The sequence below is a fragment of the Hyperolius riggenbachi genome, chromosome 3, assembly GCF_040937935.1.
Source record: "Hyperolius riggenbachi isolate aHypRig1 chromosome 3, aHypRig1.pri, whole genome shotgun sequence".
NCBI classification, from domain to species: domain Eukaryota; kingdom Metazoa; phylum Chordata; class Amphibia; order Anura; family Hyperoliidae; genus Hyperolius; species Hyperolius riggenbachi.
The window spans coordinates 120736031-120758681 of record NC_090648.1 but is presented as its reverse complement, the minus strand read 5'-3'; the positions used below and the strand labels follow the sequence as shown (position 1 = coordinate 120758681).

General features: G+C 43.6%; 1 protein-coding gene across 1 annotated transcript in view; it reads left to right on the top strand.

Annotated features, from left to right (window-relative positions):
- Positions 1-22651, top strand: part of SNRNP200 (small nuclear ribonucleoprotein U5 subunit 200) — an 87571-nt gene that overhangs the window by 28810 nt on the left and 36110 nt on the right. The window contains exons 9-29 of the mRNA XM_068274847.1: positions 25-161; positions 248-328; positions 423-596; positions 682-819; positions 4755-4910; positions 6155-6325; positions 7471-7664; positions 8838-8961; positions 9964-10113; positions 10201-10311; positions 10524-10655; positions 10925-11113; positions 13089-13286; positions 13385-13537; positions 13657-13737; positions 13828-13911; positions 17137-17243; positions 17324-17442; positions 18693-18847; positions 20501-20690; positions 21623-21796. Coding sequence (XP_068130948.1) covers positions 25-161; positions 248-328; positions 423-596; positions 682-819; positions 4755-4910; positions 6155-6325; positions 7471-7664; positions 8838-8961; positions 9964-10113; positions 10201-10311; positions 10524-10655; positions 10925-11113; positions 13089-13286; positions 13385-13537; positions 13657-13737; positions 13828-13911; positions 17137-17243; positions 17324-17442; positions 18693-18847; positions 20501-20690; positions 21623-21796 — 3018 coding nt within the window. The remainder of the gene's footprint in view (positions 1-24; positions 162-247; positions 329-422; positions 597-681; positions 820-4754; positions 4911-6154; positions 6326-7470; positions 7665-8837; positions 8962-9963; positions 10114-10200; positions 10312-10523; positions 10656-10924; positions 11114-13088; positions 13287-13384; positions 13538-13656; positions 13738-13827; positions 13912-17136; positions 17244-17323; positions 17443-18692; positions 18848-20500; positions 20691-21622; positions 21797-22651) is intronic.

Here is a 22651-nt window from a genome sequence, read left to right as displayed (position 1 = left end):
TCTAATGTTTTTCATTCTCCTCAGTTCTCTATTGTACCCTCTTGGCCAGTGCTCAGAGTGAAGCAGAAAAGGAGCGCATTATGGGCAAAATGGAGTCAGACTCTGAGCTGTCCAAGTATCTGTATCAGCTGCAGGAAACTGAAAAGGAGGATCTTATTCGGGTAAGTGACAGTCAGCCTTGTTATTAGATTGATGAAGGTTTTTAGTTGTGTATCCTTGTGTTTCTAATAGTTTCCCTTAATAACAGGAGGAACGTACACGTAGAGAGAGAGTGAGACAGTCACGTGTGGACACTGATTTGGAAAGTATGGAAATGGACCAAGGTGATGTAAGTGCCTTTCTGTTAACCTTACCCAATGAAGGCAAGCAGATTCAGTATGGTATAATCATCTATCTAATATTCCATCTTTCTTCTGTCTCAGAACTTCACTCCGCGACAAGTTTTGGATTTGGAAGATTTGGTCTTTGCTCAGGGAAGTCACTTTATGGCTAACAAGCGCTGTCAGCTGCCTGATGGCTCCTTCAGGCGTCAGAGGAAAGGCTATGAGGAGGTGCATGTACCGGCTCTCAAACCAAAACCCTTTGGAACTGACGAGGTGGGTGGAAGTTCATTCATACCAGTACTGCTATTAGTAAAATTAAATTAGATAAATTTTATGTCTTTTTTGTTTTTCTCTTCAGCAACTTGTGCCTGTTGACAAACTTCCAAAGTATGCCCAAGCTGGCTTTGATGGGTTTAAGAATTTGAATAGAATACAGAGCAAACTGTTTAAGGCCTCGATGGAGACTGATGAGAATCTGCTATTGTGCGCTCCCACCGTAAGTTATCAGTCAGCTGCATTGATGTGACATTATCGCTGTGTTGCCAGTAACTCTCATTATTATTATTTAGTATTTATATAGCACCATCATCTTCCGCTCCATAGAGTATATTGTTTTGTCACTAACTGTCCCTCAGAGGGGCTCACAATCTAATCCCTGCCATAGTCATATGACTTATCGTGTAGTGAATGTGTCCTAGCCTAGGGCCAGTTAACTTATCTTATTGTTTTTGGGATGTGGGAGGAAACCGGAGTGCCCAGATAAAACCCACACAGACACAGGGAGAACATAAAAACTCCGTGCAAATAGTGCCTGGGCTGGGATTCAAACCGGGGACCCAGCGCTGCAATGCAAGAGCATTAACCACTACCCCACCATGCTGCTGTGAACTTGAAAAGAAAAAAAATGCTCATTACTCTGATGCCTTTTTGTGTAGTCCAACATGATGCCCCCAAGTTTTTTTTTGTTTTTTATGTAGATTTGTGCATCTGCTACTAGTCAGTGGGAGCTATAGTTCATCATACAGAGGCTTTGTTTAGGCTGATTCATTCATGTATGTTTGTTGTAACACATACTGTATGTGTATTTGCATGTGCAATGCAGTACCATAAACAGAGGAACATTTGCAGAAATGTCCTCAGGTGCATTACAATTATTATTTAGTATTTACATAGCGCTGACATCTTCCCGAGCGCTATACAGAGTATATATGTCACTTATCTTTCCCTCAGAGTGGCTCACAATCCTAATCCCTGTTCCCTATCATAGTCTATGTATGTATTGTAGTCTAGGGCCAATTTTAACCAGTTCACCCCCAAGGGTTTTTATCCTAACGGACCAGAGCAATTTTCAGTTGTCAGCGCTCCTCCCTTTTATTCCCTAATAACTTTATTACTACTTATCACAAGAAAATGATCTATACCTCGTTTTTTTCGCCACCAATTAGGCTTTCTGTGGATAGTACATTTTGCTAAGAATTTTTTTATTCTAAATGCATTTTAATGAGAAAAACAGAAAAAAAAAAGAAAAAAAATCATTATTTCTCAGTGTTCAGCCTTTATAGTTTTAAAATTAAACATTCTCCTGTGGATAAAACAAACACGTTTTATTTGCCCAGTGGTCCCGATAATTAAACCGTTTAGATTATGTCCCTACCACAATGTATGGCGACAGTATATTATTTTGAAATATAAGTGGTTATTTTTCTGTTTGTTCTGGCCATAATTACAAGCCCCTATGTAATAAATTAAAATTAATTTTCCCCCATAAAATATAGAATAAAAAAAGCTGAGTCCCTAAGGCAACTATTTATTTTTTTTTTTAAGCTGATTTTTTTTTTTTACAAGTGTTTTTTTTGGGGGGGAGGGTTGGAAGTGTAATTTTATTAATGATGTGTATATACTTGAAAATGTATGTATTTTGTAGGTGTAATATACTTTTTGGCCACAAGATGGCGCTGGTGAACACTCATAGGACGTGTTCACTTTTTTTTTTTTTTTTTACACACTTTATTAAACTGTTACATTTCCTGTTTATGTGAATGGACGTAGCCGCTGTTCGCGGTCACGTCCATTCACTCCAGGCACTGCGATTGGGTAGAGGACTGTTCAGTCCTCTTCCCCAATCGCCCAGCACGGGATCCCGACGGTAATGGCGGCGGTAGCGGCGGACACACGGCGGTAGCAGCGGCGGGAATGCGCGACGTATTAAAACGTCATGTTGCTGTTAATAGCGGTAAGCATGACGTTTTAATACGTTAGGATGGCGGTAAATGGTTAAAGGAGTACTGTAGAGTGGTTTGGGAAAAAAAAGTTAAACTTACCTGGGGCTTCTGATGGTCCCCCGCAGACGTCCTGTGCCTGCGCAGCCACTCACTGATGCTCCTGTCCCCGCCTCCGGTTCACTTCTGGAATTTCCGACTTTAAAGAAGTCACCAGGAGTGTATTGCACAGTCCCAGTACAGTCTTTGCCTGTGCAATACGCTCCTGGTGATGTCACATGGGAGTGAAGACACGGGCGCGCAGGTGCAGTAGTTTTCCGACTTTAAAGTCGAGAATTTGAAAGTCCATGGACCTTGGGCCATGTTACCTTGCAGATCTCGTACTATGTGCATTGCGTTTAAAACTGACCGTAGTGCACATAGTGTGAACCAGCCGTAAAGGTGCTCACTAATGATACAATCTTATGACTTCTATGTAATATGAGAGACTAGCTGGAGTATCCATGCAAAGTGTAATTGCTCATTTTACACTTCTACATAGATTCGGTAGCATTATACAGTCAAGATTGTATCATCAGTGGGCACCTTTACTCTGCAGTCCTTCTTCAGAAGCCATTGATGTAATAAATCAGCCTCCTAGACTCTACCTGTGGTCCGCGGCCCACTGGTGGTCCGCAGGACGTTTTCATTTGGGCCGCGGGACTGTCCTCTTGTCTGCCCCCACCGCCCCGCCCCCTCCGCGGCCGCCGCTGCTGTTACCTTTGGCGGCCGCGTGGTCTCTTATATTCCCCTTTTCTCTCTTCCCAGCGTGTGAGTCACTGTAGCGGCGCGCCGTTACTATGGGAACCGCTCTCTCCTTCCTGCTTCCTCCCTCTCTATCACAGCAGCCGCAGGGCGCGCTGTTGTGACTCACACGGTGGGAAGAGAGAGAGAGGGGAATATGAGAGACCGCCGGCCAAGGTAACTGCAGCGGCGGCCGCGGGGGGGAGGTGGGGGCTGCTATACTGGGGCACTATACTTGCTATACTGGGGCACTATACTTGCTATACTGGGGCACTATACTTGCTATACTGGGGCACTATACTTGCTATACTGGGGCACTATACTTGCTATACTGGGGCACTATACTTGCTATACTGGGGCACTATACTTGCTATACTGGGGCACTATACTTGCTATACTGGGGCACTATACTTGCTATACTGGGGCACTATACTTGCTATACTGGGGCACTATACTTGCTATACTGGGGCACTATACTAGGGCACTATACTTGCTATACTGGGGCACTATACTTGCTATACTGGGGCACTATACTAGCTATACTGGGGCACTATACTAGCTATACTGGGGCACTATACTAGCTATACTGGGGCACTATACTAGCTATACTGGGGCACTATACTAGCTATACTGGGGCACTATACTAGCTATACTGGGGCATACTAGCTATACTGGGGCATACTAGCTATACTGGGGCATACTAGCTATACTGGGGCATACTAGCTATACTGGGACATACTAGCTATACTGGGGCATACTAGCTATACTGAGGCACTATACTTGCTATACTGGGCACTATACTAGCCGTACTGGGGCTTTACTAGCTATACTGGGGCATACTAGCTATACTGAGGCACTATACTTGCTATACTGGGCACTATACTAGCCGTACAGGGGCTTTACTAGCTGTACTGGGGCATACTAGCTATACTGGGGCACTATACTAGCTATACGGGGTAACTGTACTAGCCATACTGGGGCAACTAAACTCCCTATACTGGGGCAACTATGCTAGCTATGCAAGCCCCCCCCCCCCCCCCCGTAACCCGCTGTGCACGACACTGTCCACTAGGACGCTAAACCAAGACCCCCCCCCCCCCCCCGTGGGCCCCGGAGAAAAATTTGGTCAGAAAGTGGTCCCCGGGCCGGAAAAGGTTGGGGACCCCTGTCCTAGAGAACGCATTATTTAGCAGTGGAGCCACTGTGCAGTAGTACAAAGCAGGAAGAGGCTGCATATATGAGAAAATATGTGTAGTATAACATGATGCTGCAAGCTTGGCATTTGTAGACTGTTACTGGTGCCTTGTCCCCATGCATGTCTATGACTTCACCATACATAGGAGTAAGAAATAGTAGATAATTTCATCTTACTGTTTACTTTCCAAAGAAAAACTAAAAAGGTTTTTTTTATTTCCCATTTACCAATTAGGGTGCTGGAAAGACAAATGTGGCTCTCATGTGCATGTTACGGGAAATCGGGAAACACATTAATGTAGACGGCACCATCAACGTGGACAGCTTCAAAATTATATACATTGCTCCCATGCGATCCTTGGTGCAGGAAATGGTGGGAAGCTTCAGCAAGGTGATTGTAGTATTATTGTTCTTTTTTTCTTTTTCTTTTTTTTTTTTGCCTGTGTTAAATATGTGCTTAAAGTATAACTGTAACTTTAAAAAAAACAAGTTGAAGATTTCCGTCAGTAGGGGGAAGGCTCTAGATCAGGGGTAGGGGAACCTATGGCTCGGGAGCCAGATGTGGCTCTTTTGATGGCTACATCTGGCTCACAGACAAATCAGTAGGGGTTGATTCACTAAGCTACACTGATCAAGCACTGCAGCTTAGTGTGGCAGCGCAAGTAAAATTTTCAAAGTAGTAGACGCTACTGCTGTAGCATGCACTACTGACTTACTCACACTCCCCCAAAACGAACGGCTGCTCCAATTCTTCCACTCTGGTCCCTGTAATGTCCATTGACTTTGTAGGACAAGATCCCTACACTTTGATTGGCCCAATAGGCTTTCTGTCACTTGACAGGCAGCCTATTGGGCCAAAGTGTGGGGATCTTGTCCTACAAAGTGAATCAACCATCAAGTCAGCTAGTACAAGCTGTTAGTCGGTATTTCTCCTGTCTGGCTCTCGGGGAAATTGCTGATGTTGCTGAAACCCAAGAAAAGCTGAAGACTTGTCCTGACACTTTCGCTGCTCGGCGGATCAACTGTATACAGATCACCATAACAACAGGGACATGAGCCCTACTGTCCCAGTTTGAAACATATTGTATGGCTCTCACTGAATTACATTTTAAAATATGCGGCGTTTATGGCTCTCTCAGCCAAAAAGGTTCCTGACCCCTGCTCTAGATGCTTAAGGGCCTTCTGCGACCCTTCCGCTGTCAGCCGGGACCAACTTTGTGGCCGTGCTCCCCTCAGTGTATGAGCACAGTTGCACTACGTAGGCTCTACAGGATCCGCTCCTGTAAAGTAGCACAGAACCGCTTGTGCTTGGAGAAGAAAGCCATGCTTGAGCGGCTCTGTGCTGGGCAGGCTTTACTTTGCGCCTGCACAGGGTGGCCATTAAAGTCGAAGATTGTTTAATCGCTAGGCCTGAACGATACATTTTTTTCACTGTATAAGCATATACAAAAAGCAATTTTAAAAGTAGAGAACAAGAACATTAGAGTCAGACATGGAGAAGTCATGAGGAGGCAACATGTATAATTATGTCACAGGTTTGCTTTATGTCCCAAGACTTGGATTTAGGTGAACATTTGATGAATTGTTGCCAGAGATTAAAACTTGTATTCATACTATTTCACTTTGTGTTTCCAGAGACTGTCCACATACGGGATTACTGTTGCTGAGCTGACTGGTGATCACCAGCTATGTAAAGAAGAAATTAATGCCACACAGATTATTGTCTGCACACCTGAGAAGTGGGACATCATCACCCGGAAAGGAGGGGAGAGAACCTATACTCAGCTTGTCCGTTTAATTATCCTGGTAAGATCCAGAAATGTTCTGCACACCATGGCCTCAATTCACTTAGCAGTTTAGACTAGTCTACTGATGGCTTTTAGTCTACTGATGGTTTGGTGTAATGTTTTAGACCTGGTCTAACATTCCGTAATCACACAATTCACAAAGGCAAACAAGGAGTAACCACGCCCACTTTTTCTGACAGAGATTAGACTAGCTGATTTCTGTCAGTAAAGTAATTCTGTGAGGTATTTTAGATGTGAGGATGGAACCTTTTGAATTAATTATGCAGGAGTTTAATTGCATGCAGAGGAGAGCTCATCAAAGGAGAAGGCTGTCAGTCATAGCTACTCATTTGTGAATTGCATCTTTTGATCATTTCCCCTGCCTTACCGTCCTAATTACCCAATGGTTTAGACCAGGTCAAAAACAGGTCTAAAACATTTGATAATAGAGAAATTCCCCTTTGATGCAACTTACCAAACCATCAGTAGACTAAAAACCATCAGTAGACTAGTCTAAACTGCTTAGTGAATTGAGGCCCATGTGTGTTTGTGTGCAGGAAAATGTGCATATTTTTTCACAGCAGCTAATGTAATTGACAGAGAAAACTGAGAAAATGTGCAGGATTATTCTGCAGGATTGTCTGCTGGATGTTTTTTTTTCTATGGTGAAAAATTGTGAACTAGCCCATTAATTAACATGAGTTCTCAGCTTAAATCAGTTTTTGTGTGCAGAAAATGCACACAACAACAGTCAAGTGTGTCCCCTGCCTTACTATTTCCCAACTGCCTCAGTCACCCATATCCATTTATGTACATGTGCATGTAGTGCCTAAAAAGTCACACCTTTATAAGCCCTTAGCAAAACTAGCATCATAGCAAACTGGCTTTCAGCCATGCTGCTGTTTTTGCTAGATGCTTAAAAAAAGTGTAACTTTTTTACTGTGCAGATTTCATATAGCAACAGGGGATTAGGGGGCAGAGAATGATTTGATAAGAGTGAATTCATAGTTGATCTTGCAGTGGATTACTCTGACTGCAGTAAGAATCTTTGACAGAAGAGGTGGATTTACGGTACACTGGAATTTGAGGATCAGAATTTCAGGATGCAATTTCTGTGCCTGGAGTTGCACTTTAATTTCTTCTTTCCCCCACCCTCACCCCCAGGATGAAGTCCACCTGTTGCATGATGACCGAGGTCCGGTCCTGGAGTCCTTGGTTGCCCGAGCCATTCGTAACATAGAAATGACACAGGAAGATGTGAGGTTGGTTGGCCTTAGTGCCACTTTACCGAACTATGAGGATGTAGCCACCTTCCTACGTGTGGACCCAGCCAAGGGACTCTACTATTTTGACAATAGGTATTTATCTTTTTCAGAGCTGGTTTCTTTGAAAGTAAATGTGAAGTGAGTTAAAATAAAAAAGGCTGATACCTATAGACAGGGAAGGTTCTGGATCCTGTAGAGCCTTCCCAGTCTTCTCTTGTGCCCCTCATTCCAGGGCTTTCACCCCCGTTTTAAATTTGCTACCTCGGGAGACTTCAGAAGCACTCGTGTCCCTGAAACCTCCTGCAGACTGGTGGCTCCATACTTGCGAATGCGCGCTCACGCACTCACAGTATGGAGACGCCCATCTTTGGAATCACTCTGGAACACAAGACAGTCCGGTGTTGCTTTATTGACTTGCAGAACCCAATGCTAGGTATCTGAGGAGGTGTGCAATTATCTATAGATTGAAAACCTCATCATTATTGTTGTATAATTTATACAGTGCTACATTTTTTTTGCAATGCTTTTACGTGTTGTAGGGAGCCCACAGTGTAGTCCCTACCATAGTCATTGTCTTATGTTCCTATTGTAATCTAAGGCCATTTTGAGAAAACCATTTAACCTGTTTTCTTTGTATTGAGGAAACTGAAGTACCCAGAGGAAACCCACACAAGCTCAGAGAACATAAAAAACTTTGTGCAGTGTCCGAGCCAGATTTTAACTGGGGGTCCTAGCACTGCATGGCGAGAGTGCTTTCCACAACGCCACTGTGCCGCCCTGATGGGGGTGATGACCGTGGTGTGACAAAGTGATGACCAATGTACTTTAAACGCCAATTTCATGATGGGGGGGATGGAACCCCTCCCATAATACCTCATGGCACTTGCCACCATGATATTGTTGGTATTAATCTGATGGCCGTTGAGTGGCTCATGTAGCCACGAAATACTGCATTAGGCCAGATAGCAGTGCTGATGCGGAGGCTTGTCTGCAGAATACATCTGGAGGCCAGCACAGAAGGGGCTAAATGAAATAACAGAGAAACATTTGGGGGTGTAGCTTTTGTTTTTTGTTTTTTTCATTTATTTATTTCTATTTTGGGTCCTTTTTATTCATTGCCAATTCGGATTCTAAGAGGATGAGCAGGAAAAAATGTCTTGGTCATTGTCTTTGTTAGATGAGTGTCACTTTATTGGGAAGGGAATATGGCTGTTCTAGTTCTGTAGTCCTGTTGTAAATTTAATTATATTTCCTCCCCTTTTTCAGTTTCCGGCCAGTACCTTTGGAGCAGACCTATGTCGGGATCACAGAAAAGAAAGCTATCAAACGTTTCCAGATCATGAATGAGATTGTGTATGAGAAGATCATGGAGCATGCTGGGAAAAACCAGGTGTGTGTGTAGTGGGTAGTTACCCGGGTGTTTGCGGTTATGCGTTTTTCATTGTGCCCTGAGGAAACCCTCGCAGGCTCTTGGAGAACCTAGAAACTCTGTGCAGTGTTAAGGTGGCCACACATGCAATACATTTTTTTTTTCTTCTTTTTTTTTTTTTTATATATTTCTTTTCAATTTGAGAATTACAATCACTTTCTGATTGTAACATTTGAAAAATCTGACCAATATATCACACACTTGTTAAATTTTTCTCCATTTATGAAAAAATATGACTGAAAACTCAAAAAAAAATGCTTTGGTCTGTAAATCAAAACAATCTATCCTACACCATTCAATTTTCAAAAAAAATGAGACATTTCCAATTGATAAAAGTGGGACATTTGATCAGATTTCTTGCTCAAAAAAATAAAAAAAAACTTTAGATTTTTCTGTACAACCGATCATTTTTATTGACTTGCCATGAAATCAGATCTTTAGTTTTAAAGTTTTTTGTTTTTTTATTAATATATAAAATGGTTACAGTACAGCAGTTCAGTAATCCCCGGAAAGGGACAAGTTATCATGAAAAGTTGGTGGAACAATAAACACAAAGCGGTTACACAATATGCAGTAATACAGGAGTAGTAAACCGCACATAGCGTGGTAATAAAGGAAGGGGATTAATACAGTCAGATGGTGGCAGGCACAGAGGAGCAACATAAAGGTCATAATGAGAAGACCCTGGATCGGAGTCCCAAAAGGTTTGCTGCAGAAAGCCAGGGCTGCCATGTTTTTATAAATCATTCAAAGGTGTAGTTTGATGGCTAGAAAAGGTTCAGAGGTCAAATCTGATCTTTTAATTGTATTGTGTGTGTGGTCGGCTTTACGATGTTTCAGTGCTGGAGCTGCAAAAAGATGTAATGAGATATCTCCTTGTACCATTCCACACAGTACAGAATGTGTTTTGGGTAGATGTTTGCCTTCGTCCCAGTATGAGTAAACTATTCCCTGCCTTCCCAGGTGCTGGTGTTTGTCCACTCCAGAAAAGAAACTGGCAAGACCTCCCGAGCCATAAGAGACATGTGCTTGGAGAAGGATACATTGGGTCTTTTCCTGCGGGAAGGATCTGCATCTACTGAGGTGCTGCGTACAGAGGCTGAGCAATGCAAGGCAAGTTACTCTCTCTTTCTCTCTCGTCTTGTTGCACCTCTGTTCTGTTTCTTTTCTAAACATTTGTGTTTCCTCTCACCTCTGTAGAACCTGGAGCTGAAAGACCTCCTTCCATATGGCTTCGCCATCCATCATGCGGGAATGACTCGTGTAGACAGGACTTTGGTAGAGGATCTTTTTGCAGATAAACACATTCAGGTGAGTTGAGATCTTTTAAATGTAGGAACAGTTTTTAGTTCCCATTCTGCAGGAATACTTGTAAAGGGGCGACTTTCTAGTTGTAAAACAAATTGATTATTGGACGGCTGACATTGAGGTGTAGTAAATAATCGTGCTGTATATATGATTATGATTTCCTAAGATGCTTTGTATTCTACATAAAGGTGGTTAAAGTATGTTTTTGTTTGCAGGTTCTGGTCTCTACAGCTACGCTGGCCTGGGGTGTCAATCTCCCAGCTCACACAGTCATCATCAAAGGAACTCAGGTTTACAGCCCAGAAAAGGGTAGATGGACTGAGTTGGGAGCCCTGGATATCCTGCAGGTCAGTATAAGTGTGTGTGTGTGTTTTTGCTAGAGAAGGTTAGCGTAGGGGTCACAACACCTGAAGTTGAAGACCCCGGTAGGTAAATATACTCTAGTTTTGGGAGTGAGGATCATAATTGTTTTGGGAGGGCAGATAAAAAAAATTCTTGAGTGGGCATGCAACAGGTATGTTTATTTTTATGACTGTACTGTTTAGAATTACATGGTCCGTCTATCTGTTTGCTGTACCATTGTAATGATGAGCTGCTTTCCCCCCCCCCTCATTAGATGCTGGGTAGAGCCGGGCGTCCTCAGTATGACACAAAGGGAGAAGGTATCCTTATCACATCACATGGAGAGCTGCAGTATTATCTCTCCCTGCTTAATCAGCAGTTGCCTATTGAGAGCCAGATGGTGGCCAAACTCCCAGACATGCTGAACGCAGAGGTGGTCCTGGGAAATGTACAAAATGCAAAGGTATGTGTTTGACTTTTTATCTAGTGTTATGATTAATAGAATCGTGGGAATGCTACTTAAAGTGTACCCATAGCAGAAAAAATAAAGGCCCCTAGGGGGTACTTGCCTCAAAACGGGGAAGCCTCTGGATCCTAAACAGGCCTCTCTCGTCCTCCTCTGCAGCCCCGACCAAGTGCTGGGACCCCTGAAAAAGAGCTTGTCTACAGCAGGCGCATTAGCACCGTCCCGATTGGCTTTCTCTGGAAAATGCCAGACCGGTTCTGGTCATTGCTGCTCTGCAGGTGTGAGCCACCTGTGCAGTAGCATAAACCTGATCAGGCTAACGTCTGTATCACCCCTTCTTGCCAGCGAGGTCCAACAAATTAGAGACACTGCAACAAAAAGAGACCCAGCCCCCGTGGAGTACTTACCTCAGGAGGGGGAAGCCTCTGGATTCTAATGAGGCTTCCCCCCTCCTCTTCACCAGAAAAATCTGTCGGCTGTGGTGCAGGTACAGTAGTGGATGAAATATTTATCTTCCCCGGCTCCAGTGCGGACGCAGAAGCAGCTTTCTGATGGGCTCTGGCAGAAATAGCCGAGCCCAATCGAATCTGCTGTACTGCGCAGGTGACGCCTACTCAGTATAGCAGACGTGATCAGGCTCGGCTTTTTCAGTCGGAGCCTATCAGAAAGCCGTTTCTGCACTGGAGCGAGGAAGGTGAATATTTACCTTGCCACTGTTCGGGGGCTGCCAGTGCTGGATTCCAGAGGATGGGGGAAGCCTCATTAGAATCCAGAGGCTTCCCTCTCCTAAGGTAAGTACTCCCCACGGGCGAGTTGGAGGTTTTTTGTTGTTGTTTGGTTTACAGATTTACGTAACCACTCTGCAACCGCCTCACGCCAATTGGCGGCTGCAGAATGGCTCCCCCAGGACCGCCTAATGCTGATTAGCATCAACTATGTAAGTCCTGGGGCGGAGATTAGCAGGGAACATTGCCGCATGCATGATCTTTCCCTGCTGAGACACGGAGCGGACCTCTGTGATCAGCCTGCCAGCTCGCAATCTCGACTGACAGGCTGTTAGGGGAAAAAAAAGCTGTTATTTACTTTGTACTGCGCTGCGATGTACTGGGACAGCTCTGTCACTGAGCTGTCCCCTCGAGTGGCTCACAAACTAATCCCTTTCGTAGGCATCAGCCTATGAGGAGATCATGCTGATTGGATCTCGAGGGGAGGGAGGAAAGGTGGGAGTAATAAAAGAAAAAAAAATTAAATAAAAAGACAAAAATTACAATTTCAGCAGCGATGGCATGGTTCATTTGTGTGCTAAGTTGTATGGCCCTGCAGTGAACTGTTAAAGAGACTCTGTAACATCAGAAACTTCCCCTGGGGGGTACTCACCTCGGGTGGGGGAAGCCTCCGGATCCTAATGAGGCTTCCCACGCCGTCCTCTGTCCCACGGAGGTCTCGCTGCAGCCCTCCGAACAGCCAGCGACAGACCCGACTGTCAAATCAATATTTACCTTTGCAGGCTCCAGCGGGGGCGCTGTGGCTGCTTTCGGCTCGGAAATAGACGGAAATACCCGATCTCCGTCGGGTCCGCTCTACTGCGCAGGCGCCGGAGACACTTTGCCTGTGCAGTAGAGCAGACCCGACGGCGATCGGGTATTTCCGCCTACTTCGGAACCGACAGCCACCAGAGCGCCTGCGCAGGAGCCGGGAAGGTAAATATTTACGTCGCCGCTGTACGGAGGGCTGCAGCGAGACCCCTGAGGGACGGAGGACGGCGTGGGAAGCCTCATTATTAGGATCCGGAGGCTTCCCCCACCCGAGGTGAGTACCCCTCAGGGGACGTTTTGACGTTACAGATCCTCTTTAAAGCTGCATTGTGCTGAATTGTAAAAAATGGCCTGGTCAACTCAGAATTTGTATTTGTTGATGTGAAACAAAGCCTGTTCACTCATTTCATGTGTTTTTCTTTTGTCTTTGTTTGTAGGATGCTGTAAATTGGCTGGGTTACACTTACCTGTATATTCGTATGCTTCGGTCACCCAACCTGTATGGAATTTCCCATGATGATCTCAAAACTGACCCCTTATTGGAGCAGAGACGCCTGGACTTGATCCACACAGCAGCTCTCATGCTGGACAAGAACAATTTGATGAAGTATGATAAGAAGACAGGAAACTTCCAGGTAAAAAGGAAATGCACATAAAGCTGTGTTTGGGGAAATTAGTTTCTCAACATGCATAGGTTATACGTGAGCAAATCCATTAACTGCTCTCTTTCTAGGTGACGGAACTGGGGCGTATTGCCAGTCATTATTACATCACCAATGAATCCGTGCAGACCTATAATCAGCTGCTGAAGCCAACTCTTAGTGAGATCGAGCTGTTCCGTGTTTTCTCATTGTCATCTGAGTTCAAGAATATCACAGTCAGAGAGGTGAGTGACCAGCAAGCTGTATATACAACAGTGTACCAGTGACTGTCCATGTATTTCTAAAGCTGGCCATAAGGTGAATAAGTATTTTTTCTCTCTAACAAAATGAATCCATCTTTCAGGAGGAGAAGTTGGAGCTGCAGAAGCTTCTGGAGAGAGTGCCCATCCCGGTGAAGGAGAGTATAGAGGAGCCAAGTGCTAAGGTGAGATCACAGTTTGCTGCTATATTGGATATAGAGAAGTCTTCAGCCATCTGTGTGGTCCTAGCTAAGCCTTTCTCCCCCTTCTTGCAGATCAATGTTTTGCTCCAGGCCTTCATCTCACAGCTGAAACTGGAAGGCTTTGCTCTGATGGCAGATATGGTGTACGTCACACAGGTACTGTAAACATTAGATTGCATACAGTTTGCACCAGTCCTACAGAGAAAATTCAAGTTCTTTCTCAAATGTTTAGTGTTTCGTATGGTATGTGTGGTGATTCCTCAGCAAGTAACACATTTGTTTGGTTACTTATAGCTAGAGAATACATGTGCTTATGTCAAGTTTTCATTTGCTTTTTTCAGTGATACTTTTATGAAAGTTTATTTAAAAAAAATAAAAATGGTATGGATAGTACGTAGTATCACCAATGTTTGATTTAACTCCTCTTCACTAATGCCTCTTGTTGAAGTAGTACTTAATTCTATACAGGATGATGAGATGTTTGGTGAAGAGCTGTCTTATGGACACTATGAGCCCAGAAGTTGATTGGTGCAGCATCTGTCTTTCCTTAGTCATCTATATGCTCATAGATAGAGGTGTAATGTAAAATTCCATCAGTTTTTTTTGTTTTGTCCTCTCTACATTTAGGCTACTTTCCCACCAGGACGTTGCGTTTTAGGGGACGTTATGGTCGCATAACGTGCCCCTAACGCAACGCCTGGTGCTCTCTGGTGTGGACGTCGGAGTGAGCCGCGTTGTGCAGCTCACTCTGGCGTCCGTGATGCGTACTCTTGGACGCATGCGGCATCACGTGGTCCCGCCAGCCAATCACTGCACAGAGCGGCCACTCCAGGAAGTAAACACTGCACATGTCACAAAGTGCAGTGAATATTAATTAGCCATGTGCCTGGCCGCTCTCCCCTCCTCCCCAACATTACTGAGCATGTGCAAGCAGTCTAACGCGGCTTAGTCGCGTATAAAGTACTGCATGCAGTACGTTGTCTTGACGTCTTGCGTTACAATGTAACGCAACGTGGGCACTGTGAACAGCCCATTGATTTTTCATTACTGTGCGGTGGGCTGCGTTACAGGCTGCTCTAACGTGCGCCTGTAACGTCCCACTGTGAAAGCAGCCTAAGTGAAATTGGCAGAACAGGATTTTTGCAGAGGGCTTATCCTATTTGAAAGGCTAATGTCTGTTTCTCTAGCACAGATGTCGAACTCCAGTCCTTGAGGGCCAAAGTCCTCACACATTTTTGGCAAAGCTCAAACTTATTGAGACTTAAAGTGAACATCCGGACTAAAAATCGACTCAGCAGCACTGAAAAGGCTTTGTGTTTCTTTAACAGTTTCACAGCATCAGAACTTTGTTTCTCTTATACAAACCTCATTTTTAGCTGCACAGAAGAAAACTGCCCGGGCTTTTTCCCCTGATGCTGTGCAAAGCATGATGGGATTTCTGATTTAGTTGTTCTCTTTCTGCTGTTGTGGTGCAATTTTTTTTTTTTTTTTAAATTTGACATTTGAAGCCTAGCGCGTGCAGCTGGGAGGGGTAATCAGCACACAGGACAGTTGGAACTGTGTCTCCTGCTCCTTGTCACCTCCTTTCAACCAAAAAGATGGCTGCCCCCATGAATCACAAACATTTGCCTGTTCTTTTAAAACAGGATGGGTAAGAGATTATACGGTACTACCTATCTATTCTAATTAACATAACTAATGTAACTTGATGACAGTATGTTTGTTTAGGCCGAAGTTCCCCTTTAATCAGGAGAGGTGTGGTTCATAAAGTAGAACACATTTCTTTATTTCTCTGTCCATCCTAAACACTGGCATGGATTTGGCCTTGAGGACTGAGTTCGACACTTGTGCTTCTAAAGGCTCGTACACATGCCTGATTAAAGTTGGCAGAGGCGGCTGTTAAAGAGACACTGAAGCGTAAAAAAAGCAGCATTCTAAATGATTTTACAGAGCAAGCCAGTGAACTTTTGAACTATCCTCTGCAGAAAAAAAAAATACAGTGACCGACACTTGAGATAATAAGCTTCAGAAGAGGGAGCTCTCCGCGACTGAAAGTCGTGGAGCTCAATGGCTCTTTTGCATAGATAACTGGAGTTTCTTAACGCTTCCTGCACTGGAAACAATATTAGACTTATGTCTTTGCTGCTAATGTTTTATTTCTTAGCTGTACTACACATACAAATCCAATAGATCAATATTTTATCACTTCAGTTTCTCTTTAACCGCCTCAGCCGATAATCAGGCTTGTGTATACAGGCTCGTGACATGCAAGCGATGTGTCCGGTGGATGAACTCTCCCCCAACGAGTTCAACAACCGGACAGATGTGCATTCCATTGTTCACATCGCTCCCATGGCCTCCACATGGTGTCGTGCATGCCTGCTCCGTCGCCCCTACGCCTCCCTGCATAGCAACTGGCATGCGTCTGTGTAGCCCGGGCCCAGTGATGTCGCCCAATGGGATGGGTCCACATCCATCAAAGGTGTGTATGCTCCCTAATGCAGGGTTTTTCTACTTTGTCCTTAAGTACCCCCAACAGTGCGTGTTTTGCACTAATTAGTGTCTCAGCAGAGCTCATCACCTTACTCTATGGATGTCTATGAAGCATGCATTGTTGGGTGTATTTGAGGAACTGAGATGACAAACCCTGGCCTAACACCTTGATTAATTAGAGGTTTATTAATAATTAGCCTGTGCACAGTTCAGCTACTGCTACTTCCAATAAATGTGGAGCACAAAAAAGTCAATTTCTACATCGGATTCTTATTAACACTGTGCATAGTTCCTATGCAGCCCTTGCTTATTCTGTTTTTTGTACAGCAAAAAATGTAATGCAAATTAGAATTTTAAGCTCATCATTACTGGTAGCCTGCAATAGAATAGTTCTTTAGTGGGACTAAAAGAATGGAGGGGAATTAAAAGTGAGCGTTTTCAGCATAGCCGAGGTTTACATCTAGTCCCACAAGGTCAGAAACCAGAACAGAGGAGTTCTGCAGAGTAAAGCTGGCCACTAACTGTCCAATTTCTAGTGAAAAATAGTTCGAGCGATCAGAAATTCTGATCGGATTGGTTGTAAATAACCTCCATTGGTGGACACAATCGATTATGAACAAGTGAAAAAAATGTCGCCCGAATGAATTTTCGTCGAACGAAAATTTGGATTTTCTTGTTGGTCGTAATAGATAGAAAGCAATGATTGGTTAGTTGATGGTGTAGTGAATGATTTTTCGTCCAATCAGAATTTCTGATCGCTCGAACGATTTTTCGCTAGAAATTGGACCAGTAGTGGCCAACTTTACAATAAGTGTATACCATCTATATTGTCTGAGCAATGTGTGTAGCACCTGGGTATGTCTTCAAAGCTCTTTGTTTCGTGTTCAGTCTGCAGGGCGTCTCATGCGGGCGATATTTGAAATCGTCTTGAACAGAGGATGGGCACAGCTTACAGACAAGACTCTGAATTTGTGCAAGATGATCGACAAGAGAATGTAAGAAGTACAGATTATTTTCCTTTTCTGCTGTCTTATGTTTCTTATACATGGTTTTAAAGGTTGAGCTTTCTTGACAGGTGGCAGTCCATGTGTCCTCTTCGTCAGTTCAAGAAACTTCCAGAGGAAGTGGTAAAGAAAATTGAAAAGAAGAATTTCCCTTTTGAACGTCTTTATGATTTAAATCATAATGAAATAGGTGAGTAGCCTTGACAGATTTAGAGGCGTGCATTTTCTACCTTGATTTATTATACTTAAGTCACACTAGACCCAAAGCTGAACAGTGCTCATTCTTAAAGCAGTCATGTTGATTTTTGTAGTCTTTAAGATCCCTTGTTGTACTCCCAATTTCCTCCGTTAATTGGCTATCAGTGCCAGTAAAGTCTGCGATCTGGTTGGGGGGCACATGTTCTGACCCGGTGGTGTGCATCCTCTATTACGCTCTCCTGTCAGGGAGTGCTGTGTATGCAGTTTGTTGGGACTCACGACTTTGCTTGTGCAGAACATGCCCGCACACAAACGCGATCAAAGAGACGCGCTGCTGAGTCAGCTGATGTCGGATCAAACGAGGGGACCGGAAGGTCATCGAGGGACCTTAGACTGGGGGAGGAGGCCTGGAAACAGCACCAGCGAAGTAATGGCCAACTTTTTTCCTGTGCCTTGGCCATCATTTAAGTTCTCTAGGGATTTAGTAGTTTCCTAATAATCAGTTGAAGCCTTAACATTTCTCACCATCTGTCTGCTCTGAAATACCAGGCTGCATACTTAGATTCTAAACTCATAGTATGCATACCCCAGGGAGTACTTTAGTTGAGCTTGGCGAGTACTTGAATTTGTCATAGTCAACCTATTATACTATTTTTTTTGAGATGGAAAAAATTATAACCCACATATAAAGTAATCTTAATTATGTACAGTAACCTTATACTAGGGCTGTATGGAACTTTATTGCACATGGACAGATGCATTTTTGTTTATGCATTTGTATTTATTGTGTCAGGTCCTACCCACACTTTGCATGAGTTTGTGAATTTCCTCATTGTGCAAAGCAGCAATAAGGCATAACATTGGACTTTTCAGTACTAAAACTGTACCCAATCTCATCAGTGTGCAGTGCTATAATGGTCCTATATTATTTGCATGCATGCTGTTTTTGGTGAAAAAATGTGTTGAAGTCTTTTATCAAGGTTTTTTTTTTTTTAAGTTTGCTCTGTAAGTATACCTTTCTCCTTCCCTAGCTGTGTGCCCTTCACCCTAGAACGTCTCCCCTCCAGCGTTACATAACCCCACAAACCATTGACCCCAAAGACAATAAGAGCTTCTTCAGCTCTTCCCACAAGTAACCATTAGCTGCACTAAGGCTATAAACATGACCGTGAGCAGTTCCGTTTTTTTTTTTTTTTTTTTTTTTTTTAATTCCTCGTGGAATATTTTTTCTTCTTTCTGCAGGTGAGCTGATTCGGATGCCTAAAATGGGGAAGACCATCCATAAATACGTGCACTTGTTCCCCAAGCTGGATCTGTCTGTGCATTTACAGCCCATCACTCGTTCCACGCTGAAAGTGGAGCTGACCATTACCCCAGATTTCCAGTGGGATGACAAGGTAAACACTAATGAATTAGGAAGTAACCTAACACATGGTATCAGTCTAAGTAAATTAGTGTAGTCATGATATCTATTGCTTCTAAGAAGTTGCCTCCACCACCGGTGTCGGTAACATTGTTGCAATTTGATGATGACTTCAATGGTTGGCATTGTGGTTTTGCAGCTTTGGGGGTTTTGGCTCAGTTCCCACCAAGGCTGTTACCTGCCTAGAGTTGGCTTGTTCCATATTTGCAGCTATTCTTCATAGAAGCAAAAAATAAACTTACTAGTATTTTTCTTCTGGGGGTATTCAGTTCTGCCTATAGTCACACAATTTACAGGTGAAACTCGAAAAATTAGACTATCGTGCAAAAGTCCATTTATTTCAGTAATTCAACTTAAAAGGGTGACACTAATATATTAATTAGTAACGCTTTGCAGGTGTTTTAGATTAATTGGCAGATTAGAGTCTGACACTTCGAACCTAGAATATTAAACATTTTCACAATATTTTAATGGTCTGAGATTCTGATTTTGGAGTTTTTATAAACTGTAAGCCATAATCATCAAAATGATAACGAATAAAGACTTGAAATATCTCACTTTACATGTAATGAGTCTATTTTATGTTTTAGTTCCACCTTCTAAGTTGAATTACTGAAATAAATGAACTTTTGCACTATATTTAAAGAGAAACTCCGACCAAGAATTGAACTTTATCCCAATCAGTAGCCGATACCCCCTTTTACATGAGAAATCTTTTCCTTTTCACAAACAGACCATCAGGGGGCGCTGTATGACCCCTCCCACAAGAAACCCCTCCCACAAGAAAAGTACATACTCCTGGCAGTTTCCTGTCTGTGAACCTTGCTGCATTGTGGGAAATAGCTGTTTACAGCTGTTTCCAACTGCCTAAAAAACAAGGAGCAGCTACATCACCTGCCAACAGTAAAAATGTCACCATGTAATAAATGTTAGAATGTAAATCAGGGATTTAAAAGATTTTGCAATGGGCAAACACTGACTAAATCATTTATACATAATTATTGTAAAAATGAAGCACTTTTATTACATTATTTTCACTGGTGTTCCTCTTTGTTTTCGAGTTTCACCTGTTCTTGCAGTTTAACATGAACTGACTATGGTGCAAGTGTCTGACTGTTAAATTGATGGTACATTGTAAATCCAGTTTCTGGTACAGTAAGCATTGTCAATGGTTCATTGTATTTGGTAAAGTGCAGTAGAGTGTGTTGGTGTAAAATAAACCAATAATGTAACCTCAGGCAGGGAACACACTTGACAGTTTTCGTGCGTGTTTTTTGCACTGAAAAACTGAGAACTCATGTTAATCGGCTAGTTCTTCACGCACAGAAAAAAAACTGCCATTCTGCATCATGATTGTGCAGATTTTGTCAGTTTTCTGTATCCATTTCATTAGCTGCTGTGAAAAAAGGCGCGCATTTTCCTGCATAGAAACACACTTGGTGTGCAGAAAATGTACGCAGAAAAAAACGCGTGCAAAAAACTGAAAGACAAGTGTGTTCCCTGCCTCAAACTGATCTTGAAATAATCCACTCCACCAATGCAAACAATTGTGCTTCCAGCATAAGGAATCAGTGGACGCTTTTTCATTGTGCTGTCTCCGTTAGTCTCACACAGATTTGTCCCTCAGGTCCATGGGTCTTCAGAGGCGTTCTGGATTCTGGTGGAAGATGTAGACAGTGAAGTGATTCTGCACCATGAGTATTTCCTCCTCAAAGCTAAATATGCCCAGGATGAGCATCTTGTCACCTTCTTTGTGCCAGTGTTTGAGCCTCTTCCTCCACAGTACTTCATCCGCGTCGTGTCAGACCGCTGGTTATGTGAGTGTCCTCTTCAGTACTTATCACTTCCTTTAGTTTTATTGCACTTTTCATTTTTCTACAGTATATTGTGCAGAAAACAAGTCTTTAACATTACAAGAGAATAGTCTGCAGACATAGTGGCCAATCTTCTCTCTACTACACCACAATAAAGTGAGACCTTAATTTTAAAGAGAAGTCGAGCTTTTTTTTTTTTTTTTTTTAATAAAAAAACATACCTGATCCGAGGGGTAAGCCGGATCATGTAGTGTCCATCCCTGCTGCTCCCCAACCCCCCTGAAATGGCTTACTTTTGGTTTCAGGGCTTATGATGCTGCATTCAAAGCTCTGTGCTCTCATCTGAGAAGCTCAGAGCTCAGAAACGCAGGGAATAGGCAGCAAAGGGCCAGTGAGAGGAGTTGAGATGCCCAGAGTGGGTGTTTTGTAGGAGTTCCTCTCCTGCGAGGGACGCCCCTTCCCCCTTGAGATTGCCAACAAGCTGCATGTCGGCAACTTTGAGCAGTTACAGCATGGTTCGGGGGGCAGAGAGTGGAGCATAGGGTACACAGAGGCAGGTAATGGACTAGGGAACATGCCTCTGTGTCCCATTTCCCCCCCCCCCCCCCCGGCGCTGCCTCGGGTACACTTTGAGCTTTTGAATTGTAAGGGAAGGGAAAGTTTCCTTTTTATCTTTTTAAAATTGCTATGTTAATTACTGTATTAATCACATCTATGTACATTACTAGGAAAAGCATCACATAAGATGATGGTGCTATAGCAGATGTTAGTAACTACCCATGAAGGTTGCCAAACAAGCCGGTGGAACGCTGAACAAATATTATTTTCATTTATTATATGCATTATTTTCTAGATTTAAAGAAAATGAGAAGAAAAAATATAAATATACATATTTGGCATGTAAGTGCATAAACTCCTCTGTTTTGTGTTTCTAGCCTGTGAGACCCAATTGCCTGTCTCCTTCCGCCACTTGATTCTCCCAGAGAAATACCCGCCACCTACAGAGCTGCTGGATTTGCAGCCACTGCCAGTCTCTGCCCTGAGAAACAGTGCTTTTGAAAGTCTGTACCAGGATAAGTTCCCATTCTTTAACCCCATACAAACCCAAGGTGAGATATTTGTAAGAAAACACTGAACAAGCATAGAGTGCTTACTTATGGGAATGTATAAAACGCTATAGAACGTCAGAGCTGACTACATCTCTGTATATTTGTTTACCATTCTGCTGCTCCATTGCATCGGAGAAATGTTTCTGTAATGGGCAATAGTTGACTGTTCCTGTGAGTGTGTAATAAGCCGAATCGTTCCATGTTGGTGATGAATGTGTGTGACTGCTACTTACAAACAGAATGTTTTGATATTGCTTTAACCCTTTAACCTCCCTGGTGGTTAATTTTTTTTGCCAAATACGCAAAAATCCTTTTTTTTATTTAAATTCTTTTTTGTTTCATGTAAAGCTTACCAGTGTGGTAGTTACATGAAACACCACTAGAGGGCGCATGTGTCCCTCTAGTGCGATCGTCGCCGGCATTAATAGCAAACAGGGGAACGCGTATATAACGCGCTCCCCTGTTTGGCTTCTCCTGTCGCCATGGCGACGATCGGAATGACGTCATGGATGTCAGCCGACGTCCTGACGTCAGACGCCTCTGATCCAGCCCATAGCGCTGCCCGGAACTCATTGGTCCGGGCAGCGCAGGGCTCTGGCGGGGGCCTCTTCTGCCGCTGCGTGTGGGGGATCGCTGCAGAGCGGCGGTGATCAAGCTGTCCGCGCGGCTAGCAAAGTGCTAGCTGCGCGCACATCACTTTAAATGGTGCAAATCGCCCCACCAGGGGCTGAGATATCTTCCTGCGTGGCATAGCCCGAGCTCAGCTTGGGCTTACCGCCAGGAAGGTTAAGGACTGGATGGCCATGGCCCCTTAAGGACCAGAGGCGTCCTTTCCCGATTGTGTGCTGTAATTAC